This window comes from Triturus cristatus, chromosome 2_1, assembly GCF_964204655.1.
Source record: "Triturus cristatus chromosome 2_1, aTriCri1.1, whole genome shotgun sequence".
Classification (NCBI taxonomy): Eukaryota; Metazoa; Chordata; class Amphibia; order Caudata; family Salamandridae; genus Triturus; species Triturus cristatus.
The window spans coordinates 286,228,391-286,254,180 of NC_140581.1; the positions used below are offsets into that span (position 1 = coordinate 286,228,391).

Below are 25,790 nucleotides of genomic sequence, written 5' to 3' on the forward strand. Positions count from 1 at the left end.
CAAAACATAGCATAACAAAACATAGCATAGCATAACAAAACACAACAAACAATAGCATAGCAACAAAAAATATCAAAACAAAACATAGCATAGCCTAAAAAAGCATAGCATAGCATAACAAAACATAGCATAGCATAACAAAAAATAGCATAGCATAGCATAACAAAATAAAACATAGCATAGCATAAGAAAACACAAAACATAGCATAACAAAACATAGTATAGCATAACAAAACACAACAAAACATACCATAGCATAACAAAGCATAGCATAGCAAAACAAAACATATCAAAACAAAACATAGCATACCAAAACACAACAAAACATAGCATAGCATAACAAAACAAAACTTAGCATAACAAAACATAGTATAGCATAACAAAACACAACAAAACATAGCAAAACAAAACATAGCATAGCATAACAAAACAAAACTTAGCATAACAAAACATAGTATAGCATAACAAAACACAACAAAACATAGCAAAACAAAACATAGCATAGCATAACAAAACACAACGTAGCATAGCATAACAAAACATAGCATAACATAACAAAACATAGTATAGCATAACAAAACACAACAAAAAATAGCATAGCAACAAAAAATATCAAAACAAAACATAGCATAACATAACAAAGCATAACAAAACAAAGCATAGCATAACACAAAATAGCATAACATAGCATAGCATAACAAAATAAAACATAGCATAGCATAAGAAAACACAAAACATAGCATAACAAAACATAGTATAGCATAACAAAACACAACAAAACATACCATAGCATAACAAAGCATAGCATAGCAAAACAAAACATAGCATAACAAAACATAGCATACCAAAACACAACAAAACATAGCATAGCATAACAAAACAAAACATAGCATAGCATAACAAAACACAACAGAACATAGCATAACAAAACAAAACATAGCATAGCATAACAAAACAAAACATAGCATAGCATAACAAAACACAACGTAGCATAGCATAACAAAACATAGCATAACATAACAAAACACAACAAAACATAGCATAGCATAACTAAACAAAATATAGCATAGCATAACAAAACAAACATAGCCTAGCCTAACATAACATAACAAATCATAACATAGCATAACAAAACATAACATAGTATAGCATATAACATAGTATAGCATAACAAAACAAAGCATAGCATAACAAAACACAACAAAACATAGCATAGCATCACAAAACATAGCATAGCATAACAAAACAAAGCATAGCATAGCAAAACACAACAAAGCATAGCATAACAAAACATAGTGTAGCATAACAAAACACAACAAAAAATAGCATAGCAACAAAAAATATCAAAACAAAACATAGCATAGCATAACAAAGCATAACAAAACAAAACATAGCATAGCATAACAAAACACAACAAAACATAGCATAACAAAAAGCACAGCATAGCAAAACACAACAAAACAGCATAGCATAAGAAAACATAGCATAGCATAACAAAACACAACATAGCATAGCATAACAAAACATAGCATAGCATAACAAAACACAACAAAACATAGCATAGCATAACAAAGCATAGCATAACAAAACACAACAAAACATAGCATAGCATAACAAAGCATAGCATAACAAAACACAACAAAACAAAACATCATAGCATAACATAACAAAACACAGCATAGCAAAACACAACCAAACATAGCAGAGCATAACAAAACATAGCATAGCATAACAAAACACAACAAAACATAGCATAGCATAACAAAACATAGCATAGCATAACAAAACAAAGCACAGCATAGCAAAACATAGCATAGCATAACAAAACGTAGCATAACATGACAAAACACAAAACATAGCATAGCATAACAAAACAAAACATAGCATAACAAAACATAGTATAGCATAACAAAACACAACAAAACATAGCATAACAAAACAAAACATAGCATAGTATAACAAAACGTAGCATAGCATAACAAAACATAGCATAACATAACAAAACATAGTATAGCATAACAAAACACAACAAAAAATAGCATAGCAACAAAAAATATCAAAACAAAACATAGCATAACAAAGCATAACAAAACATAGCATAGCATAACAAAACATAGCATAGCATAACAAAAAATAGCATAACATAGCATAACAAAATAAAACATAGCATAGCATAAGAAAACACAAAACATAGCATAACAAAACATAGTATAGCATAACAAAACACAACAAAACATACCATAGCATAACAAAGCATAGCATAGCAAAACAAAACATAGCATAACAAAACATAGCATACCAAAACACAACAAAACATAGCATAGCATAACAAAACAAAACATAGCATATCAAAACACAACAAAACATAGCATAACAAAACAAAGCACAGCATAGCAAAACACAACAAAACAGCATAGCATAAGAAAACATAGCATAGCATAACAAAACACAACATGGCATAGCATAACAAAACATAGCATAGCATAACAAAACACAACAAAACATAGCATAGCATAACAAAGCATAGCATAACAAAACACAACAAAACAAAACATCATAGCATAACATAACAAAACACAGCATAGCAAAACACAACAAAACATAGCAGAGCATAATAAAACATAGCATAGCATAACAAAACACAACAAAACATAGCATAGCATAACAAAGCATAGCATAGCATAACAAAACAAAGCATAGCATAGCAAAACATAGCATAGCATAACAAAACGTAGCATAACATGACAAAACACAAAACATAGCATAGCATAACAAAACAAAACATAGCATAACAAAACATAGTATAGCATAACAAAACACAACGTAGCATAGCATAACAAAACATAACATAACATAACAAAACACAAGAAAACATAGCATAGCATAACTAAACAAAATATAGCATAGCATAACAAAACAAACATAGCATAACAAAACACAAGAAAACATAGCATAACAAAACATATCATAGCATAACATAACAAAACATAGCATAGCAACACACAACAAAACATAGCATAGCATAACAAAACACAACAAAACAAAGCATAGCATAGCATAACAAAACATAGCATAGCATAACAAAACAAAACAGCATAGCAAAACACAACAAAACATAGCATAGCATAACAAAACAAAACATAGCATAGCATAACAAAACATAGCATAGCATAACAAAACAAAACATAGCATAACAAAACATAGCATAACATACACAAAACATAGCATAGCATAACAAAACATAGCATTGCATAGCATAACATAACATAAGAAAACATAGCATTAAGTTTGATAAACTCATAGTAGCGGGCTAGCTAGCTTTAACGGCCAGTGAGTGTAAGCAACTCCATCAACCCAGAAGCAGTCACTCGGTCACCTTTGCTCTTGTATTGCAGTGGCTTTGTTTATTAAACAGTGCCCATATTTATACTGTTAGCACTTTACTTGTGCAAATTTTAGGGCTCACAAAACTTTAATGAATCGAAATTCACAACTGAGGCTGTTAAGTTCGTGCTATATAAAACCCTAAGGATAAATTAAAAACATTGCCATTTACAATGTGAATAGCTCCAACAAACACAAGACCTTTTTCAAAGTACAAAACATTGCCATTTACAATACCAATAGCTCCAGCTCCAACAAATGCGAGACCTATTGCATTTCCAATGCTTGTTTATAATATATTGTGTTCTCCTATTGACAGCCCTGAAGAAGCCAATGTTTTTTGCGAAACACGTGTTGGCTTAGCTGTATTTCTTTGTATCTGTTAAAGAAGAATTTTGTATCAAGGCTTGGCTGTATTTACCTGTATTTGTGGAAGAAGATTTGTCTATCAATTTGAAGAATAAACATCATGAAGATGAACTTTATGAACATGCAAGAAAAACATTCGAACAATAAATATGTTCAATGAACTATGTCAGTAGATATTTGTATTATTCTCAGCACATAATTCAATTTATGATATTCCCTGGAAAGAAAACGGGGAACTGAGAAGTAGTGCTGGGCAATTTATCTCTCTTTTCCTTTGTTAGAATCAATATATATGTCATTTTAGCTATGATGATACCATCTTCGGTTTTTTTTGGTTTTTTTTTAACGGTCCATTATATGAAAGGTAATGAATGACATTTTATTTGGTGTTGATCTTTGGCAGTCATTTTTAGATTGTTTCCAATACACTACGTATCCTATGAGTGGACTTTCGTTCAGCCTGTTGCTAAGGATTGGATGACTTTGTTGTCTAGTTCACTTACTTGCTCCTGATTCATTGGTATTTCTCCATATTCTTGGATTTGTCTCATCCAGGAGCCTGTCAGTCTCTCAGTTTTATGATTGGATGGTGTATCCTTCCACTGTTGATATCAGACATTGCTTTGCAATGCCATAGAGGCTCTCCCTCTTTCTCCATATTACTAATCCCTCTTTCTTTCTTCACCCTCCCCTGACCCAGGATCCTCTTGCCCCCCAAACTCAAATTTTTTTAACAATTTAATATTTTGCGCTGGCCAGCACAATTCATTTAAAACAACTACAAACTTTACATCCAACCCTTTGGAAGTCAGATTTTATTTGTTGATTTGAGAATCATGACAGATGAACAATAAAGTTTGTGACAATTTGAGACGGGGCCACTAACTGGATTTTGTCTTACCTGGACTGCTGCAGGATTGTTTCCCCGTATTTGTCCCGTCCCCTACGTTAGCAACTCGCCGGACCCGCTTCGCGGGTCCCGCAGCGCGCTACACCACCGCAGGATTTGCCAGTGGGGGCTGCTTTCTAACAGGGGCTACTGCATCTTCAACAGGGCTGCGAGCAGGACTCCAATGCCCAGGAGTCCCAGTGACCCCAATCGGTTCCACCTGGGCTGCTCTCCCTGGTCGCCACGCCCCTACCGCCTTCCGAAGTAAAAGAGGACAGCGAACTTTCCATCAGTGGGCCACTAACTGGATTTTGTCTTACCTGGACTGCTGCAGGATTGTTTCCCCGTATTTGTCCCGTCCCCTACGTTAGCAACTCGCCGGACCCGCTTCGCGGGTCCCGCAGCGCGCTACACCACCGCAGGAGTTGCCAGTGGGGGCTGATTTCTAACAGGGGCTACTGCATCTTCAACAGGGCTGCGAGCAGGACTCCATTACCCAGGAGTCCGAGTGACCCCAATCAGTTCCACCTGGGCTGCTCTCCCTGGTCGCCACGCCCCCACCGCCTTCCGAAGTAAAAGAGGACAGCGAACTTTCCATCAGTGGGCCACTAACTGGATTTTGTCTTACCTGGACTGCTGCAGGATTGTTTCCCCGTATTTGTCCCGTCCCCTACGTTAGCAACTCGCCGGACCCGCTTTGCGGGTCCCGCAGCGCGCTACACCACCGCAGGAGTTGCCAGTGGGGGCTGCTTTCTAACAGGGGCTACTGCATCTTCAACAGGGCTGCGAGCAGGACTCCATTGCCCAGGAGTCCCAGTGACCCCAATCGGTTCCACCTGGGCTGCTCTCCCTGGTCGCCACGCCCCTACCGCCTTCCGAAGTAAAAGAGGACAGCGAACTTTCCATCAGTGGGCCACTAACTGGATTTTGTCTTACCTGGACTGCTGCAGGATTGTTTCCCCGTATTTGTCCCGTCCCCTACGTTAGCAACTCGCCGGACCCACTTCGCGGGTCCCGCAGCGCGCTACACCACCGCAGGAGTTGCCAGTGGGGGCTGATTTCTAACAGGGGCTACTGCATCTTCAACAGGGCTGCGAGCAGGACTCCATTACCCAGGAGTCCGAGTGACCCCAATCAGTTCCACCTGGGCTGCTCTCCCTGGTCGCCACGCCCCCACCGCCTTCCGAAGTAAAAGAGGACAGCGAACTTTCCATCAGTGGGCCACTAACTGGATTTTGTCTTACCTGGACTGCTGCAGGATTGTTTCCCCGTATTTGTCCCGTCCCCTACGTTAGCAACTCGCCGGACCCGCTTTGCGGGTCCCGCAGCGCGCTACACCACCGCAGGAGTTGCCAGTGGGGGCTGCTTTCTAACAGGGGCTACTGCATCTTCAACAGGGCTGCGAGCAGGACTCCATTGCCCAGGAGTCCCAGTGACCCCAATCAGTTCCACCTGGGCTGCTCTCCCTGGTCGCCACGCCCCCACCGGCCATTATTTCCACTATTTTAGGAACACAGTTAACTGCTGCGCGGGAGCGCGCGGGTGCGCCCGGGGCTAAGCCCGGGCAAAGGGCGGGCCGTTTGAGGCCGTTCGAGGACCGGAGAGACCGGACCGGGCCATCTCTCCATTAACAATTTGTCCCGGAACTCTTAGTAAAGTTGCATGCTCTGGTCCACTGTTGTTATTACACCTGTGTGCTTTTAAAATATATATTCGCACAGATAAGTTTTTTAATAAGTTGCTAAATCCCTGCTTTGATTTAATTGGTACTATGGTGCTAACTAGAGGAAATAATATTAAACCCAAAGTACCGGGGGGTGGGGGCAAGCTTTTAGGTCCTATGGACGATTTCATTACTAAGGCTAATACATTCATTGACCAAACCATCAGTCTGATGGATGATAGGGTATCCTTGGATCTAGCACTTGCCAAAAAAAGATCTTCCATGGGTAAACTAGCTGACGTAAGATCTCCCGTAAATCATGTCCGAGGATCGCTTTGTGAGGGTAGGCGTAGTCTACCAAACAATGTGGACCTGTCGGTCTCTCAGCTTTCAGATTCCCAGATAAGCTCCGACTTAGAAAGGTCGCCAGAGTTGCTACCCCAAATGACCCCGGATGAAACTAGGAAAGCAAGGGGAAGGAGGGAGGGCGCTACAAAGTAAAGGTCAAAGAACAGAAAGAAGAATGTGAAAAATCCCATCCCTAATGAGACTAGTAATACGAATAGTAGTAAAGAGAACGCACTTTCTGGAGTCGAACAGGCTGTAGACTCTGCGCCTATAAATCATTCATTACCTCACACCCCAGACCCCATTTGTTTGGAATCTCCCTCTCAATTAATCTGTATAAAGGAAATAACCAATAGCGATAATTAGCAGCTGTTAAAAAATATAGCAGATCTACTGAAATCTCTTCTTGCCCCAGTGGAAGTTAGACTATCACAGATAGAAAACCACTTAACTAGGTGTATAAACCTCATAAATTCGAAGCAAGCGTTGGGGGATCATAAAACAGGGAGTAAGAAACAGCCCTTTTCGAAGCCTGGAGCTCCTCAAATGAACGTACCTATATCCTTAGATGTATCAACTAAATCAACATTCCCCGTCACATCAAATATTAAAAGGGTAGTAAAACCTTCCACGAGCGTTGCCACAACCCTATTTCAGGGTAATGCTCCGGTAGAAACAACGTTGGCGCCCTTAACTTTGGAACCTATAAAATCTCCCCCCAAAACCCAGGTTTCTAAAACACCTTTTTTAAAAACCTTGGCCCCAGCATCCATCAGTGGGGGCCCTGGGGGTCCTTCAGAAGCAAGACTTACCGTTGATATGCAACCGGAAGCATGTCCTTTCGTAGTAGTAATGACTGGCGTCCCGGAACTGGTGGAACATAAAGCAGAACCTACATGGTCATTGATAAACAAAGTTCGACACTGGCTAAATACCTACCGTCCTATTCCACCAACCCGGTCATGTAGGATTTTGATGGCACGTAGGATTCCCTGGGTGGGAAATGGCAGAAAACTAATAGCGGGAGATTGTATCGTGATTACATTAGATGATCCTCGAGTGGTAGACCATATTTGTTCTTGGGATCACTCGAATTTAAACGGAGGTATAAGCACGAAGCGACTCTCCTTTTTCTACCCTTCCCGACATCGTAACATTCCTTTTAATGATTACGTGAACCCTTGGGATGAAGTAGTTTCCCACCATAGTCAATACGGCAACTCTAGTCAAACAGAGGGCCCTCGTCCCCACGATTATGATTATTCTTGGTATACAGTGGGGACACGTAATCAGGGAAGAGGTTGGGAAGAACGGGGCTCGAATACGCAGAGGAGGGCTTACAGAGAGCTACCTTGTAGGGATCCATGGTTTAGTATCCCGACAATGAATAGGTTTAATGGCCTCGAAATGGTCGATTGACCATCAATGGAGACTGAACCTATTAACCTTAAGATTCCATCCTCAGTGCCCAAAGTAGAAAACATTTCTCTAGTAGATGAATCTTTGGTGTTAAATAAAGAATCACAATCCTTATCTATTTTATCATGGAATGTTGCGGGTCTTCATCCTAAAATTGAAGAGGGGACTGCTTTGAATCTCTTGGAGCTGGGTAAAATTATCTGTCTCCAGGAGACGTGGTCCACCATGGAGCTCCACCTTTTGGGCTATAAAACATATTTTGTCCCAGCCCTGAGCAGTGGTGTAGGAAGACCCAAGGGAGGGCTGGCTACGTACATTGCTAATACCTTGAACCACTTGAAAGTATCTATGGTGGACACCGATTCTAATTTTCAACTACTTACTCTTTCTTTTAAAAAGAAAGAATCGATTCTCGTCCTTAATCTTTATAACAACTTAGAGGAGGATCAATTTTTGACCCTTCTCGTTAAGATCCAGGCGAAACTAACTCAACATTTTCAAAATAAGGCAAGAAAAGGGGTGGTTCATCTTTTTTGGGGAGGAGATTTTAATTTGCATCCATGCCCACACAATGGAAAAAATCGGTGTGGGATAGTCGATGAAAATGAAATCCCCCTCATGCATTTTGCCCACTCTAAGGCTGGAATTGCTATGAATAACGTGCTAACTGCACTAGAACTTTCAATAGCAAATGAGCCAATATCAGGCTCATATCTTTTTCAACCGACTTATGTGGGACGGGGATGCAAAACGACAGTTGATTTCATCCTCCTGTCGCTGGGATTGACGTCTAGAACAAGCTCTTTTGAGATCCTGACTAATACCTTAAGTGATCATTCTGCATTGAGGTTGGATCTCCATCTTACTAATTCCCAACCCCGAATTGCCACTATAACTAAAACTCTTGCCCAGAATAAATTGGACTTAGACAAGCATAATGGTTATACCCTAAAGTGGGAAAAGGTCAATCCTGTCGAGATTACAGACAAAGTGGTAAAAGCGGCATACTCAAATATAATCAAATGCCTTGACCTTTCAGAAACAGACGATGAAGTCCTAAAAAACTTTTCCCAGATACTAGAGAAAACTAAGGGTCTCCTTGTAGTAAAACAGAAGAATTCGAATCCAACTACTACAGGGTGGTTCAACCAAAGTTGTACAGTGGCCTTAACTAAATTAAAAGTAGCCCTAAACAAACCAGACAGAGATTCGGACCAGATTCAACTTCTGAGACAGCATTATGGACGGGCACGTAAACAAAGAATACTAGCATTAAAGCAGAAACTATGGGATGATCTGCACACTAGTGCTCTCTCTAAAAATAGTGAGGCCTTTTGGCGAACAGTTACATCCCCCTATCTACTAGACAACAATAGTCCTAAGATAGAAGTGGCCATAGAGGAAGACACTTGGGTGTCCCACTTTGCCAAAATTTTTAAAAAAACAGCAATTCCAGTGGGAACAGATATTATTCATCCAATAGTTGAATATCCAATATCCTTGCAGTTTGATATCACTGAGGTACTAGTAGCACTGGAAACAAGCAAAAACGGTAAAGCCCCAGGTCCAGATGGGGTCCCAGTGGATCTTTTTAAATTTCATTTGGACATCTGGGCCCCCATTCTTACAAGAGTGTGCACTGCAGCTGCAAAAGTGGGTCTGATTAAATCTTGGACCAAATCTATAATGGTCCCAATTTTTAAAAAGGGGGATCGTCAAGACCCTAAATGTTACCGTCCCATCTCGCTACTGGATTCTCTGAGCAAAGTCGTTGGCAGGGTTGTCCTGGAGCGACTATGGCAGTGGGCAGAGATGGGAGGTATCATTTCTGATCTCCAATTTGGATTCCGGGAGGGCTTTGGAACAGTGGAGCAGGCCCTTAACCTCAGCTTAATAGTGGGGAAATACTTTAAAGCTAAGAAGGACACGGTCTACATGGTATATGTAGACCTGTCCGCTGCTTTTGATTGCGTGTCACACGCTAAACTTTGGATGGTTCTGAGACAAATGGGTGTGGAGCCCCCTCTCTTGGATTTTCTAAGAGAGCTTTACTCCAAAGCTTCGGCGAGGGTACGCTTTGGCGTGAAGGGGGAGTTGACAGCGTCCTTTGGAGTGGAGCGTGGAGTCAGGCATGGGTGTGTCCTAGCCCCCTTTCTTTTCTCTCTGTACACTAACGGTCTGGAAGAAGAGATGCTGAGGGGGGGCCTGGATCTCCCACGGGTAAAACACCGCCCGATTCCCGCTCTGCTTTACGCAGATGACGCTGTCATTTTGGCGCTTACCCCACGCGAACTACAGTCCTCCATGAATAAGTACGTGGATTTCATGGGTGGCCTGGACCTTCATGTGAACGTGAAAAAAACGTTCATTATGGTAGTAGGTAATGGGAAAAAACGAGCAAAGGACATTTATCTCAAACATCAAAAACTTGAGATAACTGCTCAGTACCCGTATTTGGGCATCATGATCGACGAAAGGTTGAACTGGCGGCCTGATGTAGAAGCCAGGTGTCATCTTTTTAAAAGAGCCATAGTGGCCCTGATGGGCTTCTCGCAGAGACTGGGGAGCAGGGCACCGGTGGAGCTTTTAAAAATTTATAGTGCAAAGTGTCAGGCTATTGCGCTGTATGGGGCAGGCGTCTGGGGACACGTAGATGTTAGCGCCCTTCAGGTGGCAGAAAATACTTTCCTCAGATTCCTTCTAGCAACACCAAGACATACATCAACATATGCATCCCACTTGGAATTAGGAATTCCGTATATAAAGGACCTAATAATGATCCAACCATTATTGTTTTGGCGCCGCGTTTGGACCTCCGATAAAAACACACTGACACAGGCAATCGTGGCGGATGCAATGGCCCTTGATCATTCAAAAAAAATAACCTGGCTCTGGTTTGTTAGAAACTTTCTTAAAGATCTTGGTTTGGAGAAATATTATCTTGAACCTAAAGATATTATTGATCTACCAAAGAGACAGCTGAAACAACTGGCTCTGAGCCATCTAGAGTCCTTGAGACTGACCTCTGATTCAGCTAAACCCTCGGTCATTCATGCCAACAGTATCCAAACTACCTTTTCCATTCACCCTTATTTAACTCTTCAAATCAGTACTTATGATAGAATGCTACTAACAAGATTCAGACTAGACTTCTTTTATAGATTAGTAGCTTTCCCCGAGAAAAATAAGTGGGACTTAGCTCTTACTGTTTGTCCTTGCGATGAGGAATCAATACAGTCCAATCTACATACTATTTTGTTCTGTAAATTCCATCACCCACATCGAAAAATATGGCTACTACCACTATTAAGGCGATGGGGTCTTAGACAATGTCGCCCTGCAATGTTACGCCTCCAAATGCTGGAATCCGAATTGGTTTGCTTTAATGTTCTTAATTTCTTAAAAACTATTATGAAGCATAGGAAAAACTTGTAAAACCTATACTGATTTCAGAATGAAATAACTTGATTCTATGATTTTAATATATTAATTCTGTTTGTTTTGAAATTTTAGTTTATAAGATGTTTTCTTTTCCTTCTGAAATTGTAATGTCAATTGTTGCTTTTATAGTTTTCCTATGTGCAAAGCCGAATAAAGAAATTATTATTATTATAATTTGAGACGGTACCTAGATACTTTGAGACAGACATCTTGTGTCATTGTTCCATTTATATAATCACATATACAATTAATATAATGTGATATATAATTATGTCATGGCTTTCTCACATCATTTTTACAGACGGAATGCTCAGGTGCAAGTATTTGGCAATAAAAACATCTTTCATCCAGACAATGTTACGATCATTCAAAAACAATATTGCTGAAGTGGAAAGACCAGTTACCATCACTCCATTTCAAATAGATTTATGTTCCCTAATTACAGAAAACCCACCTTTTAATAGCTGACAATAAGTATCTGAAGTCCTGCAGGTTCCCAACACAATTCCACTGTAACGTCTCACCAAAATGAGAGCAGTGTTGATTCTACTCAAACGCTTATTGTTCCAACTTGAGGCCAAACTTGGGACCCGATTCATAAAGGTAAACTTACCCTTGTGTGTAAGTTTGATACTTTTCGGTATTCACAAAGGTAAACTTGACCAAAAGTCTAACTTTACTACTTTTCGGTACTCACAAAGGTAAGTTACAACTAGTAAAATTAGATTTTTGGTCTAAGTTTACCTTTGTGAATACCATAAATTAGTAAAGTTAGACTTCTACAGTGTTGTTATTGCATTTCAAACAAGTGTCTTCAAACCACAGAACTTGCCAACACATGTTTCGTCCAACAGACAGTTAGTCATGGACTTCCTCAGGGCAATACGTCAAGATCACACTCGATAGAATTCAAAGGAATATATTGGTCTGAGATCCTGGAGTAACAATTCAAAAGTCCTCATAATATTCGGTGGGATCAAATATCCATAATGCAATGTTGCAAATAACTATTCATCAGTGTCAGCCACATATCCTAAAGCTGACTAGTAAGGTCCGCCATCTGAACCTTGTGTATATGCGTGTATATATTCCTTTGAATTCTATCTCGATTATGATCTTGACATAGTGCCCTGAGGAAGTCCATGACTAACTGTCTGTTGGACAAAACACGTGTTGGCAAGTTCTGTGGTTTGAACAGTCTTGCTTGAAATGCAAGAACAACACTGGATAAGACTTGACAAGCTTGAAATAAACTAAGAAGAACATATTCAAGATTGACATCTGGACTCTAATTATTGCTCAGATTCATATGCCTGTGCTCAGACTACCTATTATCGAATATTGCTTTTAGTGAGCATCCCCACAATTATAACGTGAGGTGGTCGTTGTAGGGTAAACCTGGAGCAGTGGAATTTAGATGGACATTTTGTTATTAGGATTTTCACTTCCCAGCGCAGATTTTCCCTACCACCGGTTTGCTTTCTGTTAAAGTTAGACTTCTAGTCTAAGTTTACCGTTGTGAATACCGAAAAGTAGTAAACTTACACAAAAGTTTAGGTTTAACCCTGTGAATCTGGCCCATTCTGATTTGGGGTACACTTGGTGATAACCAGATCACAGTAATTTCAGTCTAGAGTTTGAGTCACAAGTGAAAGAGGTTCTTTATGGAGTTCTACCAGCCTTTATTCTGTAAAGAAGCACTTACATATTTTAATACCACACTAGACCATGGATGAGAGCCCATCTCCACATGTTATTTTGACCTGTTCTAACACCCTCTCTCCTAGGTGACCTAAAGGATCCTTATCAAATAGATGTACTGAGGAACCAATATTAGTGTGAATGTTATTACTCTTATTGGTCTAATTCCCATAGATACTATTCGAGAATTTACTTTTTTTCTGGTCAATAGGCCACTCCTTTTTAAAGTTGTATTGGCTAAAATAGGTGTCGAAACCTGGTTGGATCATTTTGGACTTGGCCCTTTCTGCAGGGTCCCTCCCCCCCCCCTCCCTATTGTTGATGAATTCATTTTTGTTGGCTTTAGGACTCTGTGAACTTTACCACTCCTAACCTGTGCTAAGGTGCTTGTGCTCTCCCCTTAAAACATGGTAGAATGGCCTATACCCAATTAGAATCTTTATTTGTTTGATAAGTCCCTTATAAAGTAGTACCACATGTACCCAGGGCCTGTAAAGGAAATGCTACTAGTGGGTCTGCAGCACTGATTGTACCACCCCATTAGGTAGCCCTATAAGCATGTCTCAGGCCTGCCAATTCAAGGGCTGTGTGTGCTGTTTAAACTGCCATTTGGACCTAGCAAAATCAACCTTTTGCCAGCCCAAACTTTCCTTTTGAATACATATGTCACCTCGAGGGAAGGCCATGGACAGTCTAGAGGGCAGGGTGCAATGTATTTAAAAAGTAGAACATGTACTTTATGTCCTGGTAGTGAAAAACTCTGAAATGTGTTGTTTACTACTGCAAGGCCAGTATCTCCCATAGGATAACATTGGAGTTGCCTTGTCAAATTTTATAAGTGTAATTTCCAAATGAGAAGTGATAACTAGTTCATGTTTGGTGTATCTGAAAACCTAATTTAAAATCCTAACTTATGGTGAAGATGGATTTTAAATTAGAGTTCTGAAAATGCCACTTTTAGAAAGTTAGCCTTTTCTTGCCTTAGCCATTTGGTGCCTGCAACCTATTTCTGGTCACATGATTGGGTGTAGTGGCAGTTGGGATTTGTGTATTTCTCCTAGACAGACACACACAATGGGAGCTTAGGTGTGACTGGATGGGCCATCACTAGCAAGGTGGGAGGGAGGAGCTGGACACAACCTCACTTATACCTGAATAGGCTGTGTCCTGTATCCACGCAAAGGGCTTAACGACCCTGCATTGTCACTCCAGCCAGCTTGGAACAAGGGCAGAGGAGGCAGGATATTCCTTGCATTTCAAAGTCATTGTTTAGAAACTTCTCCCACCTTCCAGAACCAGGGCACCATGGTCTTAAACGCAGACCTCAGACCACTTCATCACACTTCTGGACCTGTGGATACTCTGCCAGGGATAAGGGATGTTGTGCTGCTGAAGGACTGCCACTCTGATAGACAGCACTCTGCTGGACTACTACTTTACTGCACTGACCTCCTGGGTGAAAAAGATTGGACCTGCATCCCTTGATTACAGACCCCAGGGTGACTCCAAGTGCAAGTTGGCTGGATTCCTGATCTGAAGCCTCAGAAAATCAACAGGCTTCTAACAACCTTGCATCTGTACCTGGACTCTGCAATCTGTGAGTCTAGCCTGCCAAGTGGTGCCACCCCAGTCCTGGACCTTTTGGAAGTGGGCCAAAGGTGCTCCCCCAGCCCGTGGATCCCGCAGAACCGATACATCTCCTCTGCTGCTTGGCTCAACCCCAAGCAGAACTGACACATCACCACTGTTGAGTGGTTTAGATCTGTCGCAATGACTCGCCTCACCCCCACAGCCCACATCGCCATTGAAAGAGCCAATGCAAGATGCATCTCCTGTCGACTGCAGCTTCGGTGATGACAATGAACTCCACATTGCAGTCTTGCAGCTCTTCAGAACCAACGCATTGCCCTAACTGCGCGTCGTACCTCCGACACCGAGCTTCGCATTGCAAGCCCCTATGATAGGATCATCAATGTTGATACAACAGTACCTCACACCTTTGAAGTGTTGCACAAATACTTTACACAATGCCTCCAAATTAAGCCTGACTGCTCTGTGCCAAGCTACCTGGGGGTAAGCACAGATTAATTTGTGGTTTACTTGTGCCTTATCCTGACAGGATTGTGGTTGCTGCTTAATCAAGCTCAGACCCCAGTCAATCATCAACCCAATTTCTTACAACCATGCCTTTACCACAACTACAATAGATTGGTTTGGAAAAAACACCCTCTTTTCTAGGCAATAGATGATCCATGATCAGGCCTTCAAAATTTATAATACGTAGAAACTCGATAAAGAATGGCTTAAACAATTATTTCACAGAAAATATGAACACATAGAGTTCATGGGATATAGTCTGGGACATGGCCAAAGATGTACTATGAGAAAAATTGATCAACCACACCTCAACATTGACTAGGATTATCAAACAGACTGACAGAAAACTGACAGTTTACCAAGATAATCAACATACCGTACAACATATAAAAGGGACTGTTCCCGCAGAACTTATAAAGCTCACTTTGGGACTCCACCTGATGGCCCGCTGAATTTGGACCCACACCCACCCCAACCAACCAAGCTAGAACCTAGGACTCATCCTGGACACAAACCTCACTGTGAAGTCCCAAGTCAACATTGTCACCTCTTCATGCTTCCACATCCTACGCATGTTACTTAAAATCTTCAAGTGGCTCCCACTGGACACTAAACATACCATCTTGCAGGGTCTAATCAAAAACAGATTAGTCAACGGCAATGCACTCTACTCTGGCATCTCAACCCACTTCTTCACAGACATCAAACCATCCAAAACGCCACCACAAACATGTCCTCAACCTAATGCATAGAACCCACACCACAGCATTCCTTAGGGAACTCCACTGGCTCCCCATCCAGAAGGTAGCCAGTTCAAACTTCTCAAATATGCATTCAAGTCACTATGCAAAACAGGGCCCGAAACCTGAATCACTGGCTTCACTTCCATCAACCCACCGGACAACTTGGCTTAACATCACTCTCACTCACACATACATCCTGCATCCACAGAAGTAGAACGGGAGGTTGATCATTCTCCTTCTAATCTGCCAAATCTTTTAACAATCTCACCCAACACATCGGGCCTCCTTCTCACTTCTTGAATTCCACAGAAGTTGAAGACCTGGCTTTCAGTTAGCCTTCTAGCTGCACCATCGAGACTACCTGTACTCAGGCCAAGCCTCCCCACAAGTCTACACTCACCAACTCACCGCCTGGATACCCTCACAGGTGATGAGCAGCTCTCTACAAATCCACTTTAAATTATATTACATGGAGCCCTGCTGAAAGAAGGGAAGGGCCTGTGGATCCACAAGGCTGCCCAAACAATATTATACACCCAGCAACATTATTAAAAAACAAGTGAAAAAAGGCAGAAATAATTCTAGCCTACTACATCATAAGACTCCAAACTAGGAACCACATTCCAAGACCAACTGCACAATTTACTCTGGTGAGAAAAACATAGCTATAATCTTTTACATCTAGTGTTAAAACCCCTACCATTTTCAAGAAATTGATCCGGAGTCCCCAAAAAACAATATCACCAATATTGGTTTTCTATGCCTGGATACAGAGAAGGTTTTGTCTCTAGATTCTCTAATCACTCCAGATGAGCTCTGAAAGCATAAGAACCTCCCAGGTGGCTTTTCAGCATTGTTTTATTCAATATAGGTCGCTCTTGGCTACCTCTCAAGCCCAACTATGCAGCTCTTTCCTGACATCATACTCGGTCATGCCCTAATGATGGAATCTTCTCACACTCTTATTCTAAAGCCAGAATAGACCTGCTGAACTGTGGGCCTTACTGCCCGATAACCCTACTAAATTAGGATGCAACAATCTTCATTAGAGTTTTAGTGACTAGACTCGAGGCCTTGCTTGATTTCACATGGCCTATTGGGTTTTATTTAAAAAAAATGAAATGTTGTATGATTATGTCAGATTGGCAGTGACCCTGATTGAGGTGGCAGAACGATAAAATTGCCAATGGTTCTGCTGTCCCTCAGCACTGAAAAGACTTTTGTTCATATTGAATGGACTTTCCAATTCAAGGTCTTTTACATAACTACTTTAGGCCTACAAATTAATAATTACATAGAGGCTTACTTTGGCGGCCCCCAGGCCACGATTATGATAAATGGCACTCATTTTCTCACATACAACTTACTTGTAGTACTAGGGCAGGCTGCCCAGTCTTGTCTCTATTATTTGCATTATCGCTGAAGTCTCTAGTGTAAAATATTAATTCCAACCGCAATAGTGAAGGCCTAACCACAAGATAAGGGCGCCACAAAGTTTGACTGTTTATTGCCAACATATTGCGTTAGCTAGCTTATTGCTGAGACTTCCTTATTGATGCTGGTTTCTGTTCTGGAAGACTCTTTTGCGCTCTCTAGTTTCAAAATAAAATGTTTGAAATTGACATTTGGAACATTAAGAGTCTGATGCATTCTAACACATTGAAGAAGAACAGTTTCCAATTGTAGGAAGCTGGCTCTTTATGTGATATATAAAAAATCTGATAAACCATGAAACTAGCCCAGGGGTTCCCTTTTGAGTGGACAGGGACTTGCTATGGCAATCTCTAAGTGCTCTGTTAGGGGGGTAGTGTGGTCGAGCAGCCTTAGGCTTAATACAGAGGAGTGCAAGACATCTACAAATACAAACAATGGTCAATAAATGAGACACACAACTCAAAAAAGAGATTCACACCAATTTATAAAAATAGCAAGTATCTTTGAATATGTTTAGGCATCAGAAGAAAATCGTTTAGGTAAGTAAATTTTTAAATAGGAATATTTTTCAGTGCAATTTTCGAGTTCTGCAATGTTAACCAATGGGCAAAAAATCATATGCGGTTTATCGGTCCATGTCAGCGACTTACCTGACACTTCTCCAGGAGTTCAGATGTGTGGTGGGCGACGTCCAAGGCAGCACCATCAGAACACCACCAGTTGCTCTAGGGCGTCCGGGTACAGAGGTACCAAACAGCGTTGAGTGCCCAATGTTATCCAATGGAGAACGGTCGCCATAGAAAGAAGCTGCAGGAGGGGACTGCATGACCATTCTGGTAAAATCAACGAGTGGCTTTGGTTCTTGCGACATTGAGGGATGTGGGACCACCTTTGGTTCTACTTTCGGAACGGGGTGTCCAGGTGCAGAGGGTCTTTGTCATGTTGGATTCCTCCATCCGGCAGCACTCATGGTTGAGGGGACCTGCCAACAGAGGCTGCAGGCGACATCAGGGAGGCCACAAGGAGTCACTCCACAGGGGACTCAGTACTTTGAGGGCTTGGGACCATGCTGACACTGTTGACCCACTTCGCCACGGGCTGGGTGGCTCGGATACAGTGGTTCTTGGCGGCATCAGGTTTTGGCAGGGCTGGAGTACTCTTGGTCTTTCTTTTGCTGTCTGCCGGGATGTCTTGGTTCCTGGGCGAAGGCTGGCATGTCTCTCAGGCTTTGGGGACTCATCAGCTGCAGGACAAGTCGACTTCTTGTGCAATCGGCGAAGTCAGCAGGCAGGCCAGCAGGGTTGGCGCCAAGTCAGTTGCTGGGTCGTCTGTTCTTGCTGTGTGACTCTTCTTGTCCATCTTATTTCTTCAGGTCATCAGGATCTAATCTTCTGGAACCAGGGGATCCCCTAAATACTCAATTTAGGAGTGTTAGGGGTGTGTAGGGTAATAGCCAATGGGCTATTGAGCCTTGGGGTCACTACGCCCCCTATTAACCACTTACTGTGAAGAGCGGGCATAATTCCTGTCCCAGAGTTCCTCAGTTCCTAATTTCACCACAACCAAGATGGTGAAATCCTTAGTTCCGTGTCCACTTCAGGTAGCCCACCTTAGGGGTGTTATAGCCTGACAGTGTAAAACGCCTCCAGACTATATAATTTCCCACCTGTCCTGATGCCAAGTATGCCTCAGGGCAGGGAGTGGCATTCTCCAGGTCAGGAGGAAGCTGGGGTCGCATATCAGAGGCAGCAGATGCTTGACATGGTAATCTCACTAGCCATCCTGCTTGAGAAGGTGTGAACACCTTCCACTGGAGAAGGCATTGTTTCTTACCTCGGAGAGCATGGGCTATCCCTGGCACGGGGTCAGGAACACATCTGTGGTGGCAAGCTGGAAGAGTCAGGTCAGCCAGCACAATATGAGACTAGTAAAGTTAGAGGGGACACCTCTAAGGTGCCCTCTGGGTGCATGTCATAATACATCTTGTACTGGCATCTGTACAGGTTTATTAAGACAAGAAGTTTGTTACCAAACACCAGTATTTTCAATGAGTGTAGCTGGGTAACTCATAATGACCAGTGGTCAGTACATGTCTTAAGATGGCTTCCCTGTGCACTTTTAATATCTAGTAATAGAGTTAGACATCACAGGAGCATATCTGCTTGTGCATACATGTCCTCACATATACTATAATGCACCCAGCCCTAGGGCTCTAAGGCCTGCTTTAGGAATGGCATACATATAGTACATGCAGTGCACTTTGGCATGGCAGTAGGTGAGTGTGCCATGGCATGTTTTCAGAATGGCTTGCATCTATTCACAAAGCCTGCAATTGCAGACTGCATGTAATGTGTTTGTGGGTCCCTTAGGGTGGCATAAGACATGCTGCAGACATTAGTGATCCTCTTTAGCACCCATGCCCTAGGTACCAGGTGTACCATTTACTAGGGACATATAGGGGCACTAAAGTCCTTGCCAATCAGGATACAATTAGACTTTAACTGGTTTTAGGAGAAAGAGCACTGGCACTGAGGTCTGGTTAGCAGGTATCTGTGCACTGTCAGAGTGGAAAACCAGCATTTAGTAGTCACAAATGGGGCAAAAAGTGGAGGACAACTACAGCAAAATTCCAGTTTCCTACAGTGGCACTGCTGCTCTTATTTTGCTAGACCTATCAGCAGCCTTTGGCACAATCTCCAATGCAGTGTTGATTTTTCAATTTGTGGAAGCTAGTGTTGAAGGCAAGGCACCGAAATTACTTTCTTCCAACTTGACAGAAAGAGCTCATTTTGTTTGTTTGAAGCCATTTATGTAATTTTCAAAAAAGCAATCTGGTGGAGTTCCTGAAGATACTCCATTGTATCCCACTCTAATCAATCTTTATTTGACCCCTTTAGCCAGATGAATCAGATCCTTCGGCCTGTAATTTATGGGTTATGCTGTCAACACTCAATTGATTGCGACACGAAATGGTGATCAGGAAATATACCCAATTAATATCTGTGATTGCCTTACTTCTCTGGCCTTATGGATGACTAATCACTGTTTAAAACTGAAGTCTGACTAGTCAGAAGTCTTGATTTTGGGAGGAGCTCCTACCATCCGGTCTTCTACCTGGTGACCCCTAAGCTTGGGAGACTGCTCAAATTCTGTGGTGCTAGGACACAATCTAGAATGTATGTTTGATTAAAATCTGAACTTTGAAACACAAATCTCTAAGGCTACATCTTCCTGGTTCTGTCATCTTAAAAGATTTAGGACAATTCTTCCACTTATCCCTTTGGATTTTCATTGTCAGTCCATTCAGGTGATAGTCAGCTACCTCCTTGAACCCTTTATACCTCAACCTTCCTAAATATTCTTTAAATCACCTACAACTACTTCATAATGCAGCAGCACTACTACTTCTTGGGCTGCCATGATGGGAGCCTAATTTGAACACTTTAAAGCAAACTTAAGGGCTGTTGATTAACAAATAGATCCTGAGCAGGTTACCTACTTAAGGTACCTATCATCTGTTACAAGAGATTCCATTTTCAGAATCCCATTTTATCTCATATCTTGTCTACCAACCCAACAGGACTCCTCTGCCATTTGAAAGGGTAAAGCTTGATGACCTCTTCTTTGCTTATCAGACAACAGTGAGCTGGAATATCCTTCCACTGTACCTAAGGTTTACTAAGAATTTGCTTCATTCCAGGAAACGTCTTAAACATGGCTTTTTTAGTCTTTATACTACCTTGGGAACCTCAGTTCTTACATGTGTCAAGCACTAGGACATATTAACCAATATTTGCATGCTTAACCCCTTCAGTGCCCATGACGAGCTGGACTCGTCATGGGCCGCGGTGGCGCTGTGCCCATGACGAGTCCAGCTCGTCATAGACCCCGCCCGCTAATTCAACGGCCGGCACAGGGCGGGGAAAGGGGCGGGCACAGAAGGGGTTAATAAGTAAATAAATAAATAAATAAATAAAAATTATCACCTTGCCCCTCAATACCATTACCATCTCACTATCCTACTAGGATTTAGCAAAACCGTAGAGGTGAGGTGACAACACACCGAACATCTTTGAAACCAATTACATACAACCCTGATTTTGCACCAGATGTGAGGTATAGGTTCTTCTGACAATGGAAAAACGAACATCCTCTAATACTTAAAGACCTATATAACAAAGGCAGAATCCACTGCTACAAACATGCACCACCTTATTTCACCTAACTCTGCCAGACCAACACACTCTAACACGGTTACTGCACTAGAGAAACTCCCCAAGATAAGATATGGGAGGCTCAAAAAAATCTCATGCCGATTGGAAAGCCTTGCTATGAGCATCACTTTACTATATAGAGCTCTGTGGTCCACTTCCGCCATGCAGTCTTACACATATATGGAAATATAGGAGGCAGAAATATGGACCGGAGCAAACAGGACTTCCTAATGCTCCTAGTTTAAAGAAAATGTGTCCAAAATCATAATGCACTTGCACTATACAGTGAGGGTGGGGGCAATGTATGGAGGTTCTTCTGATGTGCTGGAGAGGTTACGGACAAAGGGGCATAGTGGAACATATATGGTGAACCTGCCCCATGCTGCTGATCTTCTGGAAAGTAATCAAGGAAGTTGTAGGGGGATGTGTTCCACTAGATTCCCTGCTCTACATAATGGGTTACACAGACATCTGCGTGGGGAAGACTGATTACACTAGTGTGTGCTGCAAGATTCACAATAGCTCAGAAGAGGAAGATACAGGAAGCACCCCCAGTTCAGTTACTCTGGACCAAAATCTGGAATTTACGTAATGTGGAATGACTGACTAACCCGGATTCGAGAGAAACTAATACAAAATTGAGTTATGAACCATATGGAACTAGGTGAGATTGATACAACCAATTGATGTGTCTAGATCTGGATTATTTAGAGAAGAGATGATATGATGTGCATGATGGTCTTAAATAGTTGATCATGTAGCTAATGTAGTGGATCAGACGTTGATGTTGAACTATATTGAGCAGAATATGATACGACTAACCTGCGAAAAGCAAAACATTCACAAATATATCGTTGAAAGACTAGTTATTTATTGGAAAAATATCCATGACATGACGTAATGCTGGTTACTGTAGGTAGCCTTCACATAATTAAACAATTTAAATAACCATGTTAAAAAACAAAAGTAAAGCATTGTCGAGAAAACGTTCCTTTAATTCAAAACTAAATTTTCGGTGGAGTCTGAAACTGTTATAATTCAACTGTTGCTTCAAATTACTTTCTGTTTCTGAGCTCAGTAAAGGTCCCAGACAGAAGGTCTGCCCTGGGGTCTACATATGTGTTTTTAGGTCTCGCCTGACCCAGCGCATGCACTGGTCTGGCGAGACTTATTGAGAGGGCTCCAAAAAGTGCTACCAGACCAGCCTAGAGTTACAGTGCATGTGCGCGGTCGTGCGCACTGCGCTTTACCGTGATTACTTTCACTTTCGCGGCCGCAAGGCCGCTTTGATGTTTGATCGTGATCGCAATCACTTTCACCTTCGCGGCCGCTTTGCATAGCCAATAGGTCTCGCTTTTGGGACCTTATAAGTATTTAGTTATGCAACTGTTGCATAGCTAAACACTTATAAGGTCCCAAAGGCGAGACCTATTGGCTATGCCAATGCTTGTTTATGCTAGTTAGCTATCACGAATACACGTGCATCATTGGAAGCCATCTATATAGCATAAAGCAAAAAGCAAACTTAGTATTTGATGACATTTGGTTCTAAATGAAGATTGTTTCAAAGATTAAACTAATGGATACAATAAGGTTGCCATAATTGAAAATGAATTTTAGTAACTAAGTGTTACAGACCTTTCATCCTAGTGCTGTGATTTTCAGAGATCACATTCTATCCAGTTTGATTGGATAGTGAAATGTGTCTTTTGTGGATGAAGATATCAATGGTTATTCAATGCCATTGTTTGTCTTGAAATTAAAGAAATGTAAATTTATAAATATTTTGTTGAGATTCACAAAACGGGCACTTTTTTCATTACATAGTATGCATCAGTTTCATGGAAAAGCTGTATGGCTGATAATGTATTTCTTGAAAAAAATTGTAAGGCAAAGTATGAACACGTAAAAATATCAATCTCTATTTGGTGAACAGGGGTTGAGTTTAGCTCTGTGCATGACACAGGCATGCAAGAAACAGGCGGGCATTGCTGTTTGCCTCACCACAGCTCTGCACCAAGGAAGTGGTCACGAGTGGTATATTTCGTATTGCTTTTTTTTCACTGACAGTCTCAAATAATGTCTTTTCAGGTTTAACTGTGGTACTGGTTCTGCTGTCATCACGAGTGAAAGTAAAATCAAGTTGGGCAGCTGGCACAGTGTGACTGTTCACAGAGACGGACTGAGCGGGCGACTTCACATGGACGATAACGCTCCAGTGGCAGGCAAATCTCAGGTAACATAATTGAAACTTCCACCACTGCGTATACTTAAGAATTCTTTATTAAATGGGAATCAGAGAATCTGAACTAAATAGTGTGTGACTGATTCACCAAGTCCTACGTTAAAATGCCAGAAATCGACTGTAGGAGGGTTACTCCTTTTAGACTGGATTTCTGACTTTTTAGGGATTCTAAATGCATTTCAGGAATGCATCTGGAAAAATAAGATCATTGTGATGTCATGGGTTTCATAGTTCACTCAATGCACAAAACGTAAGCATGCACATTTTCTTGACATTTAAAATTCTGTAAACATGAATTTGAATTACCTCATGCAACTTACACTTTACATCAAGAGGAAAAATATTTTTTTACACTGGTCATTTCCCATTCCAACTCTGGAAAGGTACTTTCCCTTGCTCTTGCCGGCAACCAATTTATATGTGTTTCTAGGGTGAGAAACTACCTGCAAGGTTTACATAAACTCCCACTAAGATTGTGGGTGTTCACCTCTTGCAAGTTGGCCCACACAGAAATCCTCACAATAATGTCCAGTCCTTGAACCAGAGAATGCTGAGATTCTTCCATACCGACACAATGTTCTAATTTGTAGGTGCGTTTGTAGAATCCTGTGCACTCCAGAGTGGCAGAGACAACTATACATTAACTTCATTGATTTTGAGGAAGCCTTTGACAGTATCCACAGTAACAGCTTCTGCGTATACTGAGAGTGTATGGCATACCACAGCAGATAGTTCCCATTATCAAGAGCTTCTATGATCATTTTACCTACCAGGTGGGAGATAAGTATAGTTTTGAAGTCAAGACCGGTGTGAGACAGGAATGCATGATGCCAGTGTTTCTCTTAAACCTAGTCATCAACTTGGTGATGCATGGCACACCTGAAAACCAAAACAGAGGCATCAGATGGACCTTATTCTCTACACTGGAGAACCAGCATAATTAGGAAAAATGTTTAGCCTCAACATTTATGCACAGCAAGTAGACCTGAAGATCAACATGAAGAAATCTGAAGTCATGCCACTGAACATCCTAAACCCTTCACCATTCAGGTGGTTGGAGATGATCTAGCTATGACTGAAGAGTGTCCCTACCTAGGCAGCACTATCAGCCTTGATGAAGGGGCCAGCAGTGGCATCAAGAGCAGACAGAACCAAGTCAGGATTGATTTCCCGATGATGAACATTGTGTGAAGGCCATCTCAGCACAGCACCAACACCTTAGCTGAGGCTTTAACAAACCTGTGCTCTGTCCACACTCTCGTATGGGTCAGAATGCTGGTGTATGACAAAATGTTGTCTGAAAAAAGTTAACATAATTAACTGTCCATCTTCCACACCAGTAACCAGAGAAGAATCTTGCACATTTTCTGTCTGCAAACCAGCTCCAACCAGGAACCGCTCACCAGATGTAATCAAGAGAGCATGGCCACCATCATTATGAGATTAAGATGGAGATGGATAGGACACACCATCAGAAAGGAAAAAGACTCCATCGCAAAAATAGCTCTCCACTGGGCCACAGAGGGCAAATGGAAGACAGAGAGGCCAAAGAACACCTGGAGGAAAATTGTAGAACCAGAAATGAAGACCTGAACCACAGCTGGGGCACCGTACAGAAACTTGGGCAAGACAGATGAAGTGAAGGTCCTTCATTGCTTCCCTACATGCTATTCATTATAACAGGCGGAAAGTAAGTAACCAATGTGGGATTCTATCCCTCCAATCCTGATTCTGGGAATTAGGTTTTGGAGTTTCTATTTGAACTCTAGGTGCATAAAACATTTGGGACTCTGTCCCCTGTCTGGAAATGAATAACTGAGAAGTTCATGTTGAGCACAGTTAC

The 25,790-nt window shown here is 41.6% G+C and overlaps 1 protein-coding gene across 2 annotated transcripts in view; it reads left to right on the plus strand.

Annotated features, from left to right (window-relative positions):
- EGFLAM (EGF like, fibronectin type III and laminin G domains) overlaps positions 1–25,790 on the plus strand; it is a 699,898-nt gene that overhangs the window by 513,042 nt on the left and 161,066 nt on the right. For both annotated transcript variants that reach the window (XM_085631113.1, XM_085631115.1), the window contains exon 12: positions 23,794–23,938. In XM_085631113.1, the coding sequence (XP_085487239.1) occupies positions 23,794–23,938 (145 nt within the window). The remainder of the gene's footprint in view (positions 1–23,793; positions 23,939–25,790) is intronic.